At 38.3% G+C, this 21,323-nt stretch overlaps 1 protein-coding gene across 1 annotated transcript in view; it reads right to left on the bottom strand.

Moving 5' to 3' along the window:
* Positions 1 to 21,323, bottom strand: part of rapgef1a (Rap guanine nucleotide exchange factor (GEF) 1a) — a 230,935-nt gene that overhangs the window by 47,877 nt on the left and 161,735 nt on the right. Inside the window, exons 10-11 of the mRNA XM_060841479.1 lie at positions 19,737 to 19,939; positions 930 to 1,184 (exon numbers count right to left, since the gene is read on the bottom strand). Of these exons, the coding sequence (XP_060697462.1) occupies positions 930 to 1,184; positions 19,737 to 19,939 (458 nt within the window). The remainder of the gene's footprint in view (positions 1 to 929; positions 1,185 to 19,736; positions 19,940 to 21,323) is intronic.

Here is a 21,323-nt window from a genome sequence, read left to right as displayed (position 1 = left end):
CAATTTAGAATCAATGATATTATGAAGGAGAACGTGAGGACTGTATTATGAAGAATATTTATAAAACTCTGGTTTGTGGATATGGGTTTCTTATGGTGCTGTGGCATTGACCCTACCTCTGAACTGGAAGGCCTGGGTTCAAACCCCACTTGTTCTAGAGGTGTGTCATTACACAACTGAACAAGTTGATTAAAAAGAGAGCCCTCTTATGGCGCAGTGGTGGTGTTCCAAGCCCTGGACCAGGAGACCCAGCTTAAAGTCCCACCTATTCCAGAGGTGTCTAACAACATCTCTGAACAGGTTAATTAGAAAAATAGGTTAATGAAAACAAAAGGTAAAACTCTGGCTTAGCCTTGTCTGGAGTACAGTGGATGCAGTTTAGGGAGACTATAGTAAAGCTTAATAAGAACGGGATAAGGAACTTCAAATACAAGGACAGACAGGTGAAATTATTTTCCATTTCCTCAGAGAAAGTTGAATACTTCTATCAAATCTCTAAACAGAGTACATAGAGTGTTCCCTTAATGAAAAGGCACGAGAGACAGATTTAAGACAATTTGCAAGTTGTGTTAATTACGGTATCAAGTGTACAGAATGTGCCCATTATGCTTTACCGTATGTGATTCTTCAACTGTTTTCACATTCCTTTCTGTGAAATCGGTCTTAATACAATTCAAATCAAGTTGAACTCTTTCCGAGTAAACAGTTTGCTTTTGAATGCTAAGGAGACCTTGCAAACATTCCACTTAAAAAAAAAATCAAGCAACTGAAGATTTTCAGTTGAATGGACAGCCTAAAGGAAGCAAGCTTGAATGATGCAAGTGGAGTAATAAATTCTAAGACATCAACCAAATCCATCACAGTTTAAGGGATATTTTAATAAGAATGCAGGACTGTAAAGCACTGAAGCATTTATAAGTAGTTCTCACCGAGGAAGTTTGGAGAGAAGTGGGAAAAGCAGATTCAGGAGGGAGGCAGACAGGAACAGGCTTTGCATTGTCATGAGAGCATTCCAGCAGTTCCGCAGCTTTCAATATGCCAGTCGAGCCCGGTAAAGTTAGATCAGAGCTCCTCGATTGGTGTACAGCTGGAAAGTGGGAGGTGATAGTGCAGAGAGAAGGAGATGCAGAGGTGTGATGGTGAGGAACAAAGTCCTGCGAATAGGACCTAAAAACCGACTTGAACTGAGAAGAGAAAAAGGAGAGGTTCACATGTCAAATATAAAAATCAACGAAGCAACTAACTTAAAAAGCAATTTCTTTTCAAGAAAATTCTCTCCTCTAGAATCATTTATCAAGTGTTTCTTATGACGTTTCTTTCTCCAGTGTGATCAGAGATACTGTAAACACCAAGTCCCATTTCCCCCATCCAATTGCAGCAAATTTAGACACTTATTTGCTCAAATCATAGTCTGAACCAAAGTAAAATGCTATGTGGAAAACTGGTTCAGTTTCAGTATGGAAACCATAATATTTTGTAAATTAATTATAGTTAGTTCAAGACAGCAATTACTATTCAAGAATGCTGCAGCATTCAGATAAAACTCTAAAATGCTGATTAGTCTAAGTTTTTTTTCATGAAAACAATTGAGAGATGCCTTTCAAACTTAGAAATCAAGCACCTACAGAAGAGATACAGACGTTCAGATTTAACGAGATCACACACTATTGCAACAATGTCAGTTTTACAGTTGAACTTAGCAATGAAAGTTCCAACAGTCATAAACCTATTTACACTCCTTTAAATTCTTCCTTCGGTTTTCGAAGGCAGCGACAACTATTGTAGTTGGCGTCAATATAGCCAATTAGTCTCCAGATCATATTGGGTCCAGTGAAGACCAATGGAAGGAAGCAGATGGCAATGTTTCACAGACCACAGGATATGCAAAACGAGGGAAATCAACCAGCTAGTTAGCCCAAATTACACATTTTATAAATCCTAGATTGACATTGTGTTCTAAGTAGGATAACCCTTTCCCATATTATCTTTCTGCTTTTTGAAAGCAGAAAGTTTAGTTGTTAATTCAACAAAATTGTTATTGCAAATAATTATTGATACTGATATATTGAAAGCACCAGATTAGTTCTGAAACAGAGTCTTCACTGAACATAATCACAAACCAAGATATTATCAGCATTTTGCATTTACAAGTTGGCAAATCTACAGGCATCTCACTTGTCTGTTTTTATTACTACAAATATGAAAACAACAGCAAATTACATTTATAACACACTGCTAAAGAAATGAAACTATTTAATGTGCTTTTGAAAAGCATTATAAAAACAGCATAGCACCAAAAGTAATGAAGGTATCAGGGCAGACGTGTCAATACCATCACTATTTTCTTTTACTTTTCTCATGTGGTTTGAAACTTTGAACAGCAACTTGTTTTCATCAAAAGGTGAACAGAAGATTGACATTTGTTGTTGGGAACTGGCCTAGGAAGATAACGCAGGTTAATTATTGCTCTAAGAACACAGAGTGCAGAGATGAAATGATGTTCAGGAACTGACAGCTGGTCGGTTGTTCAATTGTTCAGGAAAAAGTGAGGACCGCAGATGCTGGAGATCAGAGTTGCGAGTGTGGTGCTGGAAAAGCACAGCAGCTCAGGTAGCATCCAAGGAACATGAGAATCGACGTTTCAGGCATAAGCCCTTCATCAGGTGGATTAATGATGAAGGGCTTATGCCCAAAGTGTTCAATTGGTCAATCAAGAAAACTGGCCAGCCAACCATAGGGAACTTTGAAAACAAATAGATTGAATTAGTGCTGACTGAACTTTTGGACAGATTTGCTTTAAAAACCTTCAGACTTAGAAGTTTTTTTTGGTGTGGCTTTCTTTAGTTAGTCTCCAGTTATCAACTTGTTCAAAGTTTTCAGAAAAGAAAACAGCAGAGCAGTAGATGTGATCTGTATGGACTTCAGTAAGGCATTCGACAAGGTTCCCCATGGGAGACTGATTAGCAAGGTTAGATCTCATGGAATACAGGAGAACTAGCCATTTGGATACAGAACTGGCTCAAAGGTAGAAGACAGAGGGTGGTGGCTAAGGGTTGTTTTTCAGACTGGAGGCCTGTGACCAGTGGAGTGCCACAAGGATTGGTGCTGGGCCCTCTACTTTTTGTCATTTACATAAATGATTTGGATGCGACCATAAGAGGTACAGTTAGTAAGTTTACAGATGACACCAAAATTGGAGGTGTAGTGGACAGCGAAGAGGGTTACCTCAGATTACAACAGGATCTGGACCATATGGGCCAATGGGCTGAGAAGTGGCAGATGGAGTTTAATTCAGATAAATGCGAGGTGATGCATTTTGGGAAAGCAAATCTTAGCAGCACTTAATGGTAAGGTCCTAGGGAGCGTTGCTGAACAAAGAGACCTTGGAGTGCAGGTTCATAACTCCTCGAAAGTGGAGTCGCAGGTAGATAGGATAGTGAAGGCGTTTGATATAGAACATAGAACAATATAGCACAGAACAGGCCCTTCGGCCCACAATGTTGTGCTGAACATTTATCCTAGATTAAGCACCTATCCATGTACCTATCCAATTTCCGCTTAAAGGTCACCAATGATCCTGACTCTGTCTACCACCGTAGAAAGACTAACTGGCCTGTAATTCCCAGGGCTATCCCTATTCCATTTTTTGAACAGGGGCACAACATTCGCCACTCTCCAGTCCCCTGGTACCACCCCCGTTGACAGCGAAGATGAAAAGATCATTGCTAATGGCTCTGCAATTTCCTCTCTTGTTTCCCACATAATCCTAGGATATACCCCGTCAGGCCGGGGGACTTGTCTATCCTCAAGTTTTTCAAAATGCCCAACAAATCTTCCTTTCTAACAAGTATCTCCTGTAGCTTACCAGTCTGTTTCATAGTCTCCTCTTCAACAATACGGTTCCTCTCATTTGTAAATACTGAAGAAATATGTTTTCTTTTATTGGTCAGAGGATTGAGCACAAGAGTTGGGAGGTCATGTTGCGGCTGTACAGTACATTGGTTAGGCCACTGTTGGAATATTGAGTGCAATTCTGGGGGCGGGGGGGGTGAAGCCTGCAGGGACTTGAAAGTGAAAATCAATGCTTGAGGTGGCAACATGGGGCTCAGTGGTTAGCACTGCTGCTTCAGTGCCAGGGACCTGGGTTCAATTCCACCCATGGACAACTGCCTGTCTGGAGTTTGCACTTTTTTCCTGCGTTTCCTCTGGGTGGTCCAGTTTCCTCCCACAGTCCAAAGATGTGTAGGTTAGGTAGATTGGCTGTGATAAATTACCCATAGTGTCAAGGGATGTGTTGGCTCAGTGGATTAGCTATAGGAAATGCAGGATTACAGGGATAGGAGGGTAGAACATGGATTCACCTGGCTATACTCCTCAGAGGGTCAGTGTGGACTTTATGGGCTGAATGGTCTGCTTCCTCACTCTAGAAATTTTATGATTAGGAACCAGCATTTCAATACAATTAAGTACTTAAAACAGCATAACTGATCTTTAGGCAGCCAGGAGACAGGTACTGAAATCTGTAAAGTGTGTAACTAAATGGCCCTAATCTACTGTTTTTATATTGTTTTGTTGGCAGAGAATGTGCTGTTATTATTTCCACATTACATGAATAATATTGCAATAATGTGTCTGGAGGCCCAATTATTTTGTCTACAATTTAAGAAATGCATGTACATTGATTTGAGTAACTATGGGACCCCAAAATAACAAAATGTTTTGAAAACTTTGGCCCTGATTTAACTGTGCTTTAATTTACCATATCACAATATATAAATCAATTTGTTAGCATAAACAAAAATTACAGTTTGCAAAATTAACTATGCGGACAAAACATTAAATTTATGCACGTCAACATTTTTCAAACGAGAGAAATTAACTATTATCAAATGAATGCCATAGTTCATGCCACAGAAAGAGATATCTTATTTACACACAGCCTCGATAACAAAGAGGCTAGTGTTTCACACAATGTAAAGTCACAATGAAGCACTACTAGACTGGATAATCCAGAAACCAAAATCCCATGTTTATTTATCTTTGATTAATTTACTGGTTTTCAATCTCTGGTTATTTAAGACCAGAGATTGCTACTCCAAGTTGAAAGACTGTACGGTGAGACAGTGACATCATTCATCAGTCTCGCATTTTCAACCATGCATAAATTTGAGCTCATCTAAAACTCTGTTGCCAGAATCCGAATTCGCACAAGTGCTGTTCACACATTAACCCTGTGCTAGTTAATCTACACTGACTCAAAAGCAGAGTAATTCCTTGATCTGAAAATGTGCGTACTGTCCTCTATCATCGCAAGCTTCCACAGCCCTACGGCTCAAGATGGTCAAATGTTATGTTTATTTCCAATTTTCATCATTCCAGCATTGATAGCAGGGCCTGAACTTTTCCACCTTTCTCAATCCTCTATCCCCTTCAAGATACCCTTACAAACCAACCTCTCCTCCAGTTTCTCAGTGCCAAATTTTGTTTAATATCATCGTTTTTATGAAGTACCTAAAAGGTGTTTCACACCATTAAAGATGCTATATTCAGCAAACAGAAATTGTTTTCTTTATTTACATCCACCCCAAACCCTGTCCCGACATGGCATTCATCAACCAAAGGTGTGCAGGTAATTATGAAAGCATTATCTTAGGAGGAGGCCAGGTTTGGAAAGGCAAATTACTGCAAGCACAATTTTTAAACCATTATCATTTGGCATTATTAAAATGTAAATTTTAGATTAGAATTCATGTTATTGAATGATGACATTGAAGCCATAGTTAATTACAAGTCCGTGTAACTAGCTTTAAGAATGACGAATGCAACATTCAAAATAAGTACTGGCACAGCTTTAAATCCAACTATATCCCAAACTCATTGTCATAAACTGAATATGCTCTTGAATGAGCATACTGAGCAAAAGGTAAATATTATGGGAATTAAGAGATGATAATTAATGTCCATTGTAGGTATTGAATGCAATTGCTCTAAAAACGATGCTTGATGAGAATGTCAGGTTACAGCAGCAATTTGATCACTGATTCTCCAAATATCTGAAGCTTCTAGCTCTACCACAATCTAAGTTTACACAAAGTTAACACAATGATATGGTCCAGAAGAGTTGAAAACCACAAACTATTTCTTGCAGTGTTGGTGATGCAGAATTTATTTTGAGCAGAATTCTACATAAGTTTATAAATTGATCTGGGGATATGCATCCAGACTTTTGTATATTTTATTGGATGATAGCATGGTATTTTAAATCATTTAAAACTTATGAACACATTAGTAAAATAAAGATTGAATTTTAGTCAGATGAGAAAGGAGTAAAATGTTGCTTCCTCTGCAATTCTATTCCAAATGTTGCTTAACTGTGAAAATGTACAATTTGGAAGCAAAGGATTTTCAGTTGGAATTACGAATTTCAAAGAGCACACATTTGAACTCCTTCACTTGTTTTGAAGCTTACATACCAAATTCAGCTACTTTTCAATATTAGTGCTCAGCTTTTAGCCTGTGTAGTATAGACGTTTCTCTGCCTGCTCTAAATTTGGTCTGCAATGGTGTTTTCAGAGTACAAAATTCCAACAGGAGTACATCACTCTACAGAGTTTGCCAAATTGCTGTGCTAAGTGTAAAATAGCTACATAAAAATACAAAGTTTGTTGCATTCAAGTTTTTCATGTTCTTTACATTTTCTAAAATCAGATCATGTGAATGGTTTCATGTTTGATTGCAAATGTTTCTACCCTTTATGCTTGCAACTTTTTTTTTGGAAAATAACATAGCCAACCAGTCACATTCACCTTTCCCAGAATAGTGGTGTCACCAGACTCTAATCTCCAAAACCCTCCTGAATCAACTTGCCTTCAAAAGATCTGCATGTGACCACTTGTAATTTGGATGTTTAAGAGCTCCACCTCCTTAATCATGCAGTCATTCTGTTCACTATTCCAACTTAAGAAATTAAGTTTTCCAACATTTTGTAAATTTTGGACAATGTCTGCTACTTTAAAAAATGCATAAGCAAAATAACTGACAAATTGTACAAATGGTCAAGACGATGATTATAAAATCATGCTCCTAACTTCCGAAGTTCAGAAAGTTGATAAAGGCAGTGTAATTTGCACGACCCAGTGTATGATCTAGACATATTATTAAATGCAAATTATGAATAAAAAAGTAATTTAGAACTAATAGGGGTCACTTAACAAATGAACAAAAATGAGCAGAAAATCTTCGGATTTTAAGCTAATTAATAAAAGTAATCAACACTCAGGTAATGACTTAAGCAGGCTGCACCTACTACACATTCTTGACAAGCCTGTTTGGAGTCTAATGTCCTGACAAATTAATTTGCAGTTTCTCATACACTACCTATCCTACTGAAGTAGGATGCATTTTATAGTTAATTAAACTCATTACTCTGGGTTAATCACATTAATATTACACTTAATAAAACAAATTTTGTATCAGAACCAATCTTAACGACCAGTAAGTCAAAGCAGCTCAAACTTTCTGTTCCTATTCGAAGATACATAACTAACTTTTATAGTTTAATGGCTCTATGGTTTGCTTTGCTTCATGAAGTAAACAGGAGGTAGATGGTTCTCTGTAATCCCTCATGGGCAGTCTTCTAAGTTAAATGTGCAAAACTACTTGGGATAGTCAATCTGCACTACCTTCATATACTGAGTGCATAAACGGCATCAATTGAGAGCTGGGCAATGTTCATTACTTATATTTCACAGCTCTGCAAAGCAGAAAAATAAAACTGTTTTGGTGGGGATGAAAAATAACAAGAGGAAAAGGGACTAGAGCAACAAGATGACAACTTCAGGATGTAATAATCCAAAATATTTGAACAAGCACCAATGGCAAATATGAGAAAACCTAAAACAGACAACTAAATCTAACGTAAACTGACTCCAATTGGTCATGCCTTTAGAGTGGTACCACATGTCATATTTAATATCAGTATCTAAAAGTTAAATTTTAAAACCTTAAATTTCTAACATAGCAAAATATAAAAGAGTCAAAAATACAGAGAGCATTATTATTAAAACAAATCAGTGATGCTTCAATTATGTGAAATATTTTAAGACAAAAGCTTTTCAAAAAACCTATTAATTCAAAATTATTTTAAATTAAATCAAGAAACTACAAATCAATTATCTATGCCTATCCCCACTACAGTTTATGACATCATAGTAATCTCAATCCAAAAAAAATGACCATGCTTCTAGCTGCCTGCCTGACATGCCTGGAGCAGCACTGGAATGTGGTGAATGCAGTCACTTGCTGGGGCGAGAGCAAAGTATGAATCACACAAATAAAACTTATTGTTAATTATCCTTCCAACTCCACATAGGTTATTGATTCCAGTGGGCCACAACACTATGAACTGTGCTAGCAGGAATTCTTTTGATGTTGGTTGCCTAGCTTCTAATTACAACGGTATTTGGCATTTTAATGTTCGGATTTTCCTCTTTGCTGAAACCTTGGAGCATGTTGTGCTGGAAGATATTTTACTTTAGTTGCTTATACCTCAATTTCTCAAGGACAGACTTTTCAACATGCATGCAGTCTGTACATAAGCACAGCTTATGCCATATAAAGTTAAGAAAAAAATGATGCCCCATTTTCAATTGTTGGTCAAAGTCGTTTACAGTCATTGGTCTAATATGAAACTAAATTTGCATGTACAGTCTTCAAACCCTGGACCATTAAGATTAATGGAGAATTTTTAAACCAAATCCCGAAATGTCGATTCTCCTGCTCCTTGGATGCTGCCCAACCTCCTGCGCTTTTCCAGCGACACATTTTCAGCTCTGTTTATGCCAATACACTACCTCCAAAAATATAGGTTCTTATCTTGTGACTTAACCTTTTGTGAAGTATCTTGCTGAATGCCTTCTGGAAGTCCAAACATATCTATTAGTTCCCCTCTATCCATTCTGATGGAAACTTCCTCAAATAACTCAAAATAGTCAGACATTATATTCCTTTCATGAAGCTATGCTAACACTGCTTGATTAGATTATGATTTTTCAAATGTGCTATGACTTCTTTAATAATTGATTTCAATACTTTTCTCATAATAGACTAATGGGTCTACCTGCTTTTTAGTCTCTTTCCCTTTTTAAGTAGGGATGCCATTTGTAGTTTTCTAGTCTTTTCGTACTTCTTCAGAATCCTCTGACTTCTGGAAGATCACAACCAATGGATCAACGGTCTCTGTTGGGATCTTCGGATTCAAGCTATCAGGGCGAGGGACTTCTCTGCCTTTAGCCCCATAAGTTTGTCTAATACAACTTAATTGATGACGATGATACTTAATTCTTCCCCATATTCTTTAGTATTAATAGGATGTTCAAAATATCTTCCACTGTAAAGACTCATGCAAAATATCTGTTTAATTCTTCTGCCATTTTCTTGTTTCTCAAAACCATCTCCCTAGTTAGTTGATTGTACATATTTGAAAAAAATTCTCATAACTTTAGAAAAATTAAAGGGTGACTTAAGTAGTAAAGATACTCAGGCACTTCCACTAATTGAAGACGACCAGCTGAGAATGAAATTTTTACAAAATTAACTGGTTGAGTTGACCAGGCCTTGGAGATTAAGTTTTTTGGAAGGAATACAAGACACTAACCACTAGGATTCCAGAGGTCAGTGTTCAAGATGAATTGAGGGGAGGTAGGAGCGAACACGACAGAAAATCACAGAAGAATTTTTTTTTTACAGAATATTTTCTTGCAACTTTTGGTAGAAATCATAGAATAATGATGTTGAAGCAGTTTCCCTGTTGAAGTAGTGTATTTTTGGATTTGGTTCACAGATGTTGCACTTATGTAAAGAGCGTGATAAACCCCACATTACAATAACTTCTCAATGTCATTTGTGTCCTTCATGTTGCAGTTCATTTGAAATTATTTGCAAATATGAGAAAACAAAATGAGAGACACTGGTAGAGAAATAAGCAATTAGCTAATTTCACATGGAATTACATAATTCAGTATCTCTATCAATCAGACCTTGTAAATTTCATGTTTCGATCAAATAAGTGTTTATTAAAATATGAACTTGAGTATTGCTAAATTTTGTCGAAGCTTTCCAACTTGAATTCATTCAGGACAATTTGCAAGAAATACCAATGGAAAAGCAAAAAAAGCACATTCATATATCTGAGAAAAGTGTTGATTGGCTGTCTAGTTGGCCAATACTGTACTCCCAATTTGCCAACCAATCAGCACTCTCCACTATTAGTAGTTTTCCATTTACATTGGTATTTCTTTGGAATTATACTATGGAGGAAAAGGCAAAAAGGTTTGGTAAATGTGTCCTTTTTAGCAAACTCAAGCCCTGAGCTACCCAATAACTACAAGCATGAACTTCACGACAAAAGCAGTCAAACTTTTATCAGGCTTTAAGTTATTTAGCGAGGATCAAAAACATGTTCAAATTAAGCAAACTCCGCATCCACAGTTGTTATGCAATCCTTGATAAAATGAGTAAAACATTCAGGATTTCTGATGAGGTCGCAAAAATCTCTTTTCTCCAGTTCCTGAGGACAGTATATTATGCATTTTAGTTCCAAGGAGACTCAAAAAAAACCCTATTTCATAGGACACCTGCTTAATTTTCTACTGTTAACGAAGTTATGAGCCTGCGTCTTATTTTATATACAAAGCCCTTTTCCATCCCTTCAGGTGATTTGAAGTATCAATGGAAGTCATTCAGTAAGAATTGCAATGAGAACTCTGCCGTTTTGAAAGACACCTGACAAAGAAGAATTGCTATCTGTGTGGCTTTGCAAGACAAAGTCATCTTGATTAATAATCTGATGCAAACGCCTCCTACAATTTTAGTTAGGAGAAAGTGAAGACTGCAGATGCTGGAGGTCAGAGTTGAGTGTGTGGTGCTGGAAAAGCACAGCAGGTCAGGCAGCACCATAGGAGCAGGAGATCGACGATTCGGCAAAAGCCCTTCATCAGGAATCCGGATCCTGCCTAACCTGCTGCACTTTAATGCACCACAATTTTAGTTGTCTAGCTCTAATTCAGGGGCACAAACTGAAGTTTTGATCACAAGTTACAACATCCCAAACAAATAGTCAACATGCAATGATGTAACGTTTTTCTCTCCAAAGCCAAACTGTTTCAATCCAGTCTGACTTCTTTTTTGGATTAACTAAGGCAGTTGGAAGCATGCTCACACTGAAGATCACAAGTCTTGAACTTTAGTCAGCACACTCACCGAAGATGAGGATAAGGAGTTGTGACGACTCAGGAAGGAATTGGAGACGGACATGCTGATACTGGTAGCAGTACTGGCGCCTTCAGGTACAACAAGCACCTTCGACTGCTGAAGGTAGAAAGAGGAAGAAGAGAAGGAAGAGGAATAGGAAGCAGCAGAATAGGATGCCTGCTTGAAACAAGTAGAGAGACAGACACACACAAAGAAATAGAGACAGAAATGTCAATAGTAAAGAGAGTAAGCTACAACATGGAGGACATTTTGTTTTACAAAAGTTATTGTTAAAGCTGAAATATTTACACCATACAAATTAGAATGGTTAATTATTTTTTGATATTTGCTATAATTTTAAAGAATGCCAAAAGGGGTATGCTGTAAATGCTTGTCAGTAGGTTTCACATAGAATTTATCCAAGCAAAAGTTTTAATGAAACATCACCGTGGCTCTTCTCCCCCCACCCCATCCCAAAACAGTGAATAGCTTTTACACATAGGTCATCTACACAGCATATTTGATCATGTCGAACATTTTATTCTTGCAGCACAACTATTTGCATAGATCAAAAAAGAAACTCAGTTTTAATTTCTGGATTCTTCAGACACCCCTGCACAAAGCGTGGGTAATTTAACTAGGAAAAAATCACTACAGATGAAAGCTCCTTCAATCCTGTAAGATAGAATTTCCCCTTCCCTATTAACACTTACAAATAGTCCATCTTTCGTTGGCTCAAGGAAAGCTTTGCGAACATAGAACAATATAGGCCCTTCGGCCCACGATGTTGTGCCAAACATTTATCTTAGTCAAAGATCAACCTAAACTACATGCTCCTCAATTTACTGCTGTCCACTTGCTGGTGAAGAAACCCAAAGACATGGAGTGATTTTTTTTTAAAAAGTATGCTTATGGTTTTAATTTATTTCAGATGCTCCCATTCTCACAAGCCCTTCCCAAATTTAAAGATAATAAAAATTATTCCCTTCTCGTGCTAAGTATCCACTTTATTTGGAGAAGTGATTTCACTCAGCAGCCCCTTCAGATAGAGTCATAGAGATGTACAGCATAGGAACAGACCCTGCGGTCCAACCCGTCCATGCCGACCAGATATCCCAACCCAATCTAGTCCCACCTGCCAGCACCCGGCCCATATCCCTCCAAACCCTTCCTATTCATATACCCATCCAAATGCTTCTTAAATATTGCAATTGTACCAGCCTCCACCACTTCCTCTGGCAGCTCATTCCTTACACTTATCACCGTGTGTGTGAAAAAGTTGCCCCTTTAGTCTCTTTCCTATCTTTCCCCTCTCACCCTAAACCTACGCCCTCTAGTTCTGGACTCCCCGACCCCAGGGAAAAGACTTTGCCTATTTACCCTACCCATGCCCCTCATAATTTTGTAGGAATTCATTGTTTATTCATCTTAATACAATGTACTAGTGATAAGACCACATTTGGAGTGTTTGTAATGGGCTCCAAACCAACCAAAATATGAAATGAATAAAGAAAAAAGCATATTTCACAGCATTTTGCAGTGTCTGGACATTCAACAAAAACAAATTATTTGAAGGCGTAACAGGGAAACCCAGTGAATGTCATCTATCTAGACTTTCAAAAGGCCTTTGATAAGGTGCCTCACGGGAGGCTGCTAAGTAAGGTGAGGGCCCATGGTGTTTGAGGTGAGCTACTGGCATGGATTGGCTGCCTGACAGAAGGCAGAGAATTGGGATAAAAGGTTCTTTTTCAGAATGGCAGCTGGTGACAAGTGGAGTCCCACAGGGTACAGTGTTGGGGCTGCAGCTGTTCATGTTATATACTAATTTTCTGGATGAAGAGACAGGGGGCATTTTGGCAAAGTTCACTGATGATATGAAGTTAGGCGGACAGGCAGGTAATACTGCGGAGGTGGGGAGGCTGCAGAAAGATTTAAACAGTTTAGGAGAGTGGTCCGGGAAATGGCTGATGAAATTCAACGTGAGCAAATGCGAGGTCTGGCACTTTGGTAAAAAGAATACAAGCATGGACTATATTTTTAAAACATTGAGAACATTCATAAAGTTGAAGTACAAAGGGATCTGGGAGTGCTAGTCCAGGATTTTCTAAAGGTTGATTTGCAGGTTGAGTCCATGATTAAGAAAGCAAACGTTGTCATTTATCTCAAGAGGGTTGGAATATAAAAGCAGTGATGTGCTTCTGAGACTTTATAAAGCTCCAGTTAGGCCCCAATTTAGAATAAGGTATCCAGTTTTGGGCCCCACACCTCAGGAAGGACATACTAGCACTGGAGCATGGCCAACGGAGATTCACACGGATGATTCCTGGAATGGTAGGCCTAACATATGATCGGCTGAGGATCCTGGGTTTGTATTCGTTAGAGTTTAGAAGGTTGACGGGAGATCTAATAGAAACTTACAAAATAATGCAGGCTTAAAAAGGGTGGATACGGGGAAATTGTTTTCATTACGCAGGGAGACTAGGACCCATGGGCATAGCCTTAAAACTAGAACAGAATTTAGAACAGAAATGAGCAGACATTTGTTCAGCCAGAGAGTGGTGGGCCTGTGGAATTCATTGCCACGGAGCGCGGTGGAGGCTGGTTGTCTTCAAGGCAGAGATTGATCATTCTTTGCAAGATCAAGAATTTAAGGGCTACTGGGAGAGTGCGGGTAAGTGAAATTAAAACACCTATCAGCCGTAATTAAATGGCAGAGTGGACTCAATGGGCCAAATCTCCTTGCTTCTACTCCTATGTCTTATGGTCTTATAAGACATCTTGGTTTCAAAACAAGTTTTGTAAACCACAAAATAGTATCTGCTTCATTAACAGTTTTCTACAATTCTTCAATAGTCAACAGATTTATTGTGCCTGTACACCATAGAATTGAACTGCCACTTTTAACTGTGTAATTTTTGCATGGTTAGCTGCAACTGTGTAGTATTTCACTACACAATGAAATCTATTCAGCATTGCTGGTGCAGTGTAAACAGCAATGTGGGTGCAATTATAAACTTTTTCCTGGGTGAAAAGATGTTTCCACTTGGAATCAATTTATGGTCAATGAGTTTAGTCAATCTTACTCAGTAATCTGATTAGAAAGTTAGAATCTTTCAGCACAGGAGACAATTGAATCTATTCTACCTGCATTAACTTTATCGAACTAATTGTCTGCTCTCTCCCCAGTCCTGTAAATTACTTTATATCTAATGTCTTTTTGAAATTTACTATTCAATCTCTTTTCACTTTCCTTGCAGACACTGAATTCTAGATCCTCAGATCCACTGCTTAAGAGCATTTGTCATCTCCTTTTGTTCATTGTATTAGAGACGCCCTCTCTTAGTGATTCACCCATCAGTGTTAACAGCTTTTATCCTTTGTAAAACCCTTTCTGAATTTTCAGCACCTGTAGTTCATCTCTACTCTGCTTGGAAAAGTCCCAGATATCTTTAATCTCTCCAGATATTTTAACTGAATGCCTTCATCCCTCAGTCTAGAAGTCTGCAGTACACCAGACCACTGCTGATGATTTCCTTGAGCTCCCAGGCAAGTCAAACAGCCTGCCACTGGTAATAAAAATCTTCTGTTGCAACAACTAAACAAATACTCTGAATAAGTACTATGATCCTGGCTGAACATCTAGCCAGAAGCTTGCCAAGATTTTGTGCAGTAGTGTGATTAAACCTGAAGAATACAACACCCAGGTCTTTGGTACTTAGCTACATTTTCTCACATGCATTAAATAATTAAACTATGGATTTCTTGGTGATTTAGTTTAGATAGACATAGAAACCTATGCACATACACTTAGTGTGACAGCAAAATGAAATTCTTGTGAAAACAAATTCACTTCCAGTTATAGAAGTTTTCTCTAAATCATTTAAACGTAATTTGAAAAAGAAATTCACAATGACAATATTTAAAATGCATAGGAAAAACTTCAAATTTGCGTTTGAGTACAACAGTGCCTCTACACTCCAAATTGACAGGCTTTTGCCTTCACAGATCTGTCTACCATTGAAGAGGTTTCAGTGTTCATGACAGAGAAACAGTTCAAGACATCTTGGTCACTTCCCTGTATACTATTTCAATAAATGTGCAATGTAAAAAAAATACAGTCTACTTACTGCAGCACACTCATTGCATTCAAATATTTCAAGTCAACATATGTATAGCTGTTTCAAATAACTGTCAGAAATTGACACCATTCTTTTGTAAAGAATGTGAATTACCAGTAAGACAGAGCAAACATAATGCACTGCATGCTGACACATGAATTCTAGCACTATAATTGAATACAGGATCATTTAAAAGGTTTTATTTGTAAAATTCTTCTACTTAAATTATTCACATTCCAGATTCATGACCAGACGCTTGCTCCATCTCCCAACAGCATTCTAGTGCTGAATATCCCAATGTTTTCATTGATTAGATACTAAGCTGGACTATTATTATAAATTCTGCAGCAACAAGGAACTGGGAACTCTGCAGCACATAGAGTCATAGAGACGAACAGCATGGAAACAGACCCCTCGGTCCAACTCGTCCATGCCGACCAGATAACCCAACCCAATCTAGTCCCACCTGCCAGCACCTGGCCCATATCCCTCCAAACCCTTCCTCTTCACATACACATCCAAATGCCTCTTAAATATTGCAATTGTACCAGTGTCCACCACTTCCTCTGGCAGCTCATTCCATACTTGTATCACCCTCTGCGTGAAAATGTTGCCCCTTAGGTCTCTTTTATATCTTTCCCCTCTCACCCTAAACCTATGCCCTCTAGTTCTGGACTCCCCTAGCCCAGGGAAAAGACTTTGTCTATTTATCCTAACCCCATGTCCCTCATAAATTTGTAAACCTCTATAAGGTCACCCCTCAGCCTCCAACGCTTCAAGGAAAACAGCCCCAGCCTGTTCAGCCTCTCCCTATAGCTCAAATTCTCCAACACTGGCAACATCCTTGTAAATCTTTTCTGAACCCTTTCAAGTCTCACAACATCTTTCCAATAGGAAGGAGACCAGAATTGCATGCAATATTCCAACAGTGGCCTAACCAATGTTGCATACAGCCTCAACATGACGTCCCAACTCCCGTACTCAATACTCTGACCAATAAAAGAAAGCATACCAAATGCCTTCTTCACTATAACTCATATTCTGACTGCAAACCATCCCTGCCACCTCCCCACCAAAAAAAAGTCATAAGTATGATGGAGTACACTCCACTAACCTGGATGTGTGCAAGTCCAACCATGCAAGAAGCTTATCACCACCCAAAGCAAAACAGCCTGCTTGATCAGCATCCAATCTACCATCTCAGATGCACTGCAGTAACTCAAGGTTTTTTCAAAAAAATCAACACCTCCCAAAGGTGTATGAACTAAAAGGACCGGGTAGCAGATGCACCGGAATACCTCCAGTTATAAGTTTCCCTCCATGTCACACATTATTCTAAAGTGGAACAAAGACATTTCTTTATTTTCACAGAGTCAATATTAAGGAGTTCTTTCCCCAATTGTACTGATGGGCTGAAAAGTTTCAAGACACTGGCTCATCACCAACATCTCAAGCAATTAGGGTGAATAACAAATCCTGGTCTTGCAATTTACCCTTGCATTCCATTAAAAACAAATAAACAAACCAGCATCTAAATGTAAAGTGGTTAAGAGATAATATGACATCAATGCAGTTCAAATTATGAGAAAAGGTCAAGTCTCTCAAAATTCCCACTCTCAGCGATAAGTAAATATCATTTCTCAGTGTTAAAATTAGAAAAGCTGCATCTTTCTAACTGAAAAACAAACTGCCACAAATCAATAATATTAATGTTTGAAGGTGCAAAGAAAATGCAACACTCTGCAGACTAATCCTCCACAAAACTCTTCCCATCAATCAGCAAATTCTATTCAAACTATGTTGAATTCAAAAGTTTCTTTTGGGCATATTTTCAGGCAACAAGAAACTTTATAGACAATCACTCAGAACCTAAGTGTAACTTTTTCAATGCCGCACTAACAAGTGAAGGACAAATACCAATACCATTCAATTACTGAACAACAAATGCTTTCACACAAATCTGAACTCATCCAGAACTTGTCTTAAACATCAAGTACTCAAGTTGTAATCTCAAACCTTAAATCATCAACTCAAGTCTGAATCTTGACCATTTCTCACATCTTAAGGTAATATAAAAGCACCAGGATGGCAGACAGTGAACTAGATGAACCACGGTCATTTTCCATATAGCAGTTCCTATGTTTTTGTTTACAATAATACAACCCCTCAAACTGTAAATAAGATTTAGTTACTTTTAAAAATGATTAGGAAAGCTTTAGAAGAATATGGGCCAAATGTGGGCGAATGTGGCTATTTTAGTTTGGAGAAACCTGGTCAGCACAAAGGAGTTGGGCTGAAGGGTCTGTTGCCACGCTATGACTCCATATAACTGAATAAGCATCAATAAGCCTGCATTTGTTCATCATTAAAAACATGCTTTAGTGCTTTGATAGTATCAAATCAAAAATCTTAGGTTCACCTGCAGATGGCTTCAATTCAATGATATACATATGCAGAAAAGCAACAGATCCCAATAGAGACAAGTTTAAATAACTACACAGAACAGGTTTGTATTGACTGGTGTACAACCAAATGTACTTTCAGAACAAGTGGATGGCATATACCTCTATCAGTTGTTTTCTTGCAAAAGAGAGAACACAGATTTATCCTTTGCTCATAACAATTTTAAATGAACTGAAATGATCAGTTATGCTGACTAGGTGGGATTTGCATTATCACAAAATGCAATGACAGTATTTTGTCTCCATAATATTAAAAGAAGGCCTTTCTAAACAGTGAGCATCTAACAAGTAATAAGAAAGAAAATAATTTATTTTGATGAAAGCTTAAATTCAAGCATTCTTTGACACTCTTTTTAATAATGTAGATTATGTTGGGCTGGACCATGCCACAAAACCAAGTACAACAAAACTAAGCATCAATTTGACAAATCAACAGCATCTTTATATCACATGGCAGGAAAACAAGTAGGTGAAATCAGAATTATGAGAATGAACGGTCAAAATTTAATAGATCAAAATGGTTAATCTTCTGACAATTTTGCCAACTTTAAATCATTACTTTAAACCAAATGGAGCTAAATATTTTGTGCCAGAACACATCAGCACACTAAAATTTATTTAGTGCATGGGGGAAGTGATGGCCCAGTGGGATTATTGCTGGACTATTAATCCAGAGACCCAGGACACATTCTAAGGATCCAGGTTTGAATCTCGCCATGGCAGATGGTAGAATTTGGATACAATAAAAATCTGGAATTAGGCGTTTCATGACGACCATAAATCCATAGCTGATTGTCAGAAAAACTCATCTGGTTCACTAATGTCCTATAGGGTTGGGTAATAAACATTAGCCTAGCTGGTGATACCCTCATCCAATTAATGAATAAAAAAAAAGCACGTGGCAAGATAAACACTGAAACGTACAAAAACAGAAATTGCTGGAGAAACTCCGCAGGTCTGGCAACATCTGTGGATAGAAAACACTTCATGTTTCAAGTCCAGTGATCCTCCCTTTGGAATAACAGTCACTGGACTTAAAACATTGTAGGTAGAAAACAATCAGATGCTGCCAGACCTGCTGGGTTTCTCCAGCATGTTGTATTTGTGTTTCAGATTCCAGCATCCACAGTTCTTAGTTTTATTTTAGTCTAAACTGATGACCTTACTCACCAAAGACTGTCGTGCACAATCATATATTGAAATTTCAAGTACAACATCTATCTGACTTAAGAAAACTCAAAACTTTATTTTGATTCCCTTTCTTGCCTGTAAATACTTTCCCTTTGGACAACCACACTTTTTCCACCCTCAAAAAAAAACAAGTGGTCAGAATCAAACATAACACTGAGCTTTAATAAAAAGCAACTGTGCAAAGGCTTGGAAGGGTTTAATTTCAGACTGAATGACAGACAAAAAGTGAACTAATCATACTTAAAACTGTACATAGCATCAATATTATTTTCCACAAAATGTGCTATTTAAAGGTGAACACCGTTGCAATATATGCAACGTTACAGCTCTACTGATCAAATTTAATGTGTTTGATAATTGAATTAACCAAAGTATCATGAATACTTAACTATTTTGAGACATTAAGCCAAGTTATTACAAGCAAGAAATAACTGCATAGAACAAAATCCATTCGAAATTTTTTCTAAAAATTAGTCAGGTATATGTTTATAGTCATTCCAACCATTAACCATAAAATTACCCAAAAAATTGAGTGAATAACATTTGAAGCAAGTTTGTCAAAAATATGAAAATGTTAGCTAGCCCACTGAAGTGATTCTTTCTCATCAACTTCTCTTCATCTCCTCCTCAAACATGATATTTTCGAGCTTTGTACATAAACCCTAATACATCTAGGTTTAATGCATTCCTTGCAAAACAATAAAGTCAAACTTACCAGTTGCCTTTGCTTGGGTGGGAGAACTGGAGGAGGCAGAATCTCAAGAGATGAATCAGTGCTGCTGAAAGAGTCATTGAATCCATAGACTTCCTGAAATCGTTTGTTCCTCTGTTCATAAATATGCTCATTCTGTGGTGTCTGGTAAAAAACATGAGGCTGCGGCTCAGAATAATCCTCCACAAACTGCATATACGCGTGAACTAAAAAAATTGGTAGGGAAGAAGAGAAGAAAAACCAATCAGCAAGCTGTGTCAAGGTGGATTTATTTTAGTCATCAGCAATAATGGGAACTTTGCAACACAGCAGTTAGACAGCACAAAGATTGAGATCATGGTGATTTAGTCCCAGGTAAGGTTCCAACACTGATGAAACACCCTTCATTCACAACCTGCAGAATAAGTGTGGAGGTAGAAAGGAGGAAAGAAATAGATATGACTATGAGACATAGGTGCAGAATTAGTCCATCCTGCATAACGAGTCTGCCCAACCATTGATCATGGTTGATATGTTTCTCAACCTTATTCTTCTACCTTCTCCCTATAACCCATGATCCCCTCACTAATGAGGAACCTAATTTATTTCTTAAATACACTCAATGATTTGGCCTCCACAGTATTCTGCAGTCTTGTGTTCCACAGATTAATCACCCTCTGACTGAAAGAATGTCTTCTCCTCTCAGTTCTAAAGGGTCTTCAATTCACTCTGAAGTTGCTCGGTCAGGTCAGAGTCTCTCCGAAGAGTGGAACCATCTTCTTGATGCCCACTCTGTAAACTCAAAGTAAGGGTCTCCTGACACCACTACCAGGACAGGGACAACAAGGTGTTAAAATACAGACCAAGGGTTCCATCACTCGTTTGAATTCAAAGTAAAACAAACAAAGTCCCCTCGGCACTGTCCCCCCCATCAAAAACTCCCAGGAGAGGGACAAAAGGATTTAAAACAAGCAATACATCTCCCTCTATTTTTTCCAGCGAGTCCAAAAATAAATAACAATGAGCAGCACCCACAGGAGCATCATATCAAAATCAAACACAAATGAAAAAGTTGAATGGAATCTTACAAAACTAAACAGAAACTTACGAAATCAAAATTATGCCATCCAGACTAATGATGCACTCCAGCCCCCGCTGTGCCTATTGATGTTGAGAGGCCTTGATCTTGCCAGTTAGCACCATGTGCTCCCTCTCCATGGTGACCAGAATATGGACACAACTGCAAAAGATGGGCAGACAGCCAGGAACAATGAGCCCCTCTGTGGCCCACTGACTGAATCTGTTGATGGCCACCTTGGCCAGGCACAGGAGCAGATGCATAAAGCAGCCCCTTGACTGGTCTGCCCCTCCCCACAGATTGAGATACCTGTAGATCTGGAGCATGAGACTGAAGTACAACCAAAACTGAAGGAGCAGCCCCCTCAAAAAACTAAACAGGTGCTGGAAACGGGAGCACTGTGTTAATGTAGAAGAGTCTCTTCCAGGCCACAAAAACAACACATGGTCTAGCACCGAGTGAAGTGACTCAACCACCCGGAACCAGAGGGAGAATGGAAGGATCTCTTTGTCAAGGGCCCTCCACAGGATATC

The sequence above is a fragment of the Hemiscyllium ocellatum genome, chromosome 21, assembly GCF_020745735.1.
Source record: "Hemiscyllium ocellatum isolate sHemOce1 chromosome 21, sHemOce1.pat.X.cur, whole genome shotgun sequence".
Lineage (NCBI taxonomy): Eukaryota > Metazoa > Chordata > Chondrichthyes > Orectolobiformes > Hemiscylliidae > Hemiscyllium > Hemiscyllium ocellatum.
Note: the sequence above shows the minus strand (reverse complement) of the source record. Positions and strands in the feature narration are given on the sequence as shown.